Raw genomic sequence first — 1,259 nt, forward strand, 5'->3', positions numbered from 1 at the left:
TCCGCGCGCGTCGACACTCACAAAGCTGTAGTCCGACGTTGGTCAACTCGCTCATCGGGTTTCTGTCGACCATCTTAAACATATACACGGTACACGGGGGTCAATGGTCTGCAACGTCGATAGCTACTATAACCGTCACCGGCTGGTGGCTGGTCGTATCTTGCGTTTTGTGCGGTGTCTACCAATATTTACTAGATGGACTACGTCGCAAGACGGAATGATGGCTTGAAGATGTTGTCGGGAGCTGGTCTTCCATACTTTCATTTTTCAGTTCATTCAAAAGTTGGTCTTACGTTCCTTCGGGCAAGAGCAGATGTACCGCCGTTAAGCATATGCATAGCCCTGTTTCTAGCTGTGCTCGATGTAAAATAACTCAGATGTCGAATACTAAGATGTTTATTGGCTTCGCCTGGAATACTGTACGTACAAGCGGATCCTTACATCTCTGTTACTCTTCTCTGCGGCACAACATTGGATTCTACCCAACTTGGCTCTGCCTACATCGAAACATTGCATTCCCCTGTGAAATGACATTGTACATACGAGTATCATGCTGAAAGCGCCTGTCTTTATGACAGTAGGCGATCGTCAAATGTGCGATGGCGTTTGAAACATCTGTCCATGCAGCCCACATGGCGGAGGGCAACGCTACAAGCTGCGTCGTGGAGCCAAACTAGCCGTCGACTGTGTGAAGCAACAACATCTCGTTCCAGAGCTCGACTCTTCCCGTGCACGTTGCATAACGCCAAAATCTGCTCTCCATGGGTATACTTATACACCATCAAACACTTGCGAAGATGCCAGATCGTTTGTAGAACACATCAAAGCAAGCGTGATGAAATCCAACAGAAAGACCCAGATCGCCATCTTTTCCAATGGTTACAACGCCTCAAGTGCCGCTGCGTCGGATCCTAGGGCCAGACCCGCGGCGCATACGGCAGCAGGAAAACATGACAGACACCTGCCAAAGCAGACCGAGAGCCAAAAAAAGGAGCGCGTTTTGGCCGCGGTCCCAGAGAGAGGTTTACCCAGCCCGAAACACGACAACATGTCGGATCGCCCATCACACGTCGAAAAGGGCTCACCCTGGAAGCACTATCAGGCCGAGTTCGAGCTCAACGATCTCGGGGGTACTCTGACAGTGGCGTCAAGACATCGAAAACTGTTCCACATCAGGGAACTGGTCCGCACGGAGTCAAAAGAAGTCCTGGAAAAGCTGAGAGTGCTTCGCCACCCAAATGTTGTCGAGTTCATCCAGG

At 50.4% G+C, this 1,259-nt stretch overlaps 1 protein-coding gene across 1 annotated transcript; it reads left to right on the forward strand.

Annotated features, from left to right (window-relative positions):
- Positions 1 to 835: 835 nt before the first annotated feature.
- On the forward strand, positions 836 to 1,259 carry CABS01_17210 (uncharacterized protein; the record flags this gene model as incomplete). The annotated part of the gene is made up of 1 exon (XM_060550537.1): positions 836 to 1,259. A coding segment is annotated over one exon (424 nt), but the record flags the coding sequence as incomplete, so codon positions are not given.

The sequence above is a fragment of the Colletotrichum abscissum genome (genome assembly GCF_030869225.1).
Source record: "Colletotrichum abscissum strain IMI 504890 chromosome Unknown Scaffold_469.1, whole genome shotgun sequence".
Taxonomy (NCBI): domain Eukaryota; kingdom Fungi; phylum Ascomycota; class Sordariomycetes; order Glomerellales; family Glomerellaceae; genus Colletotrichum; species Colletotrichum abscissum.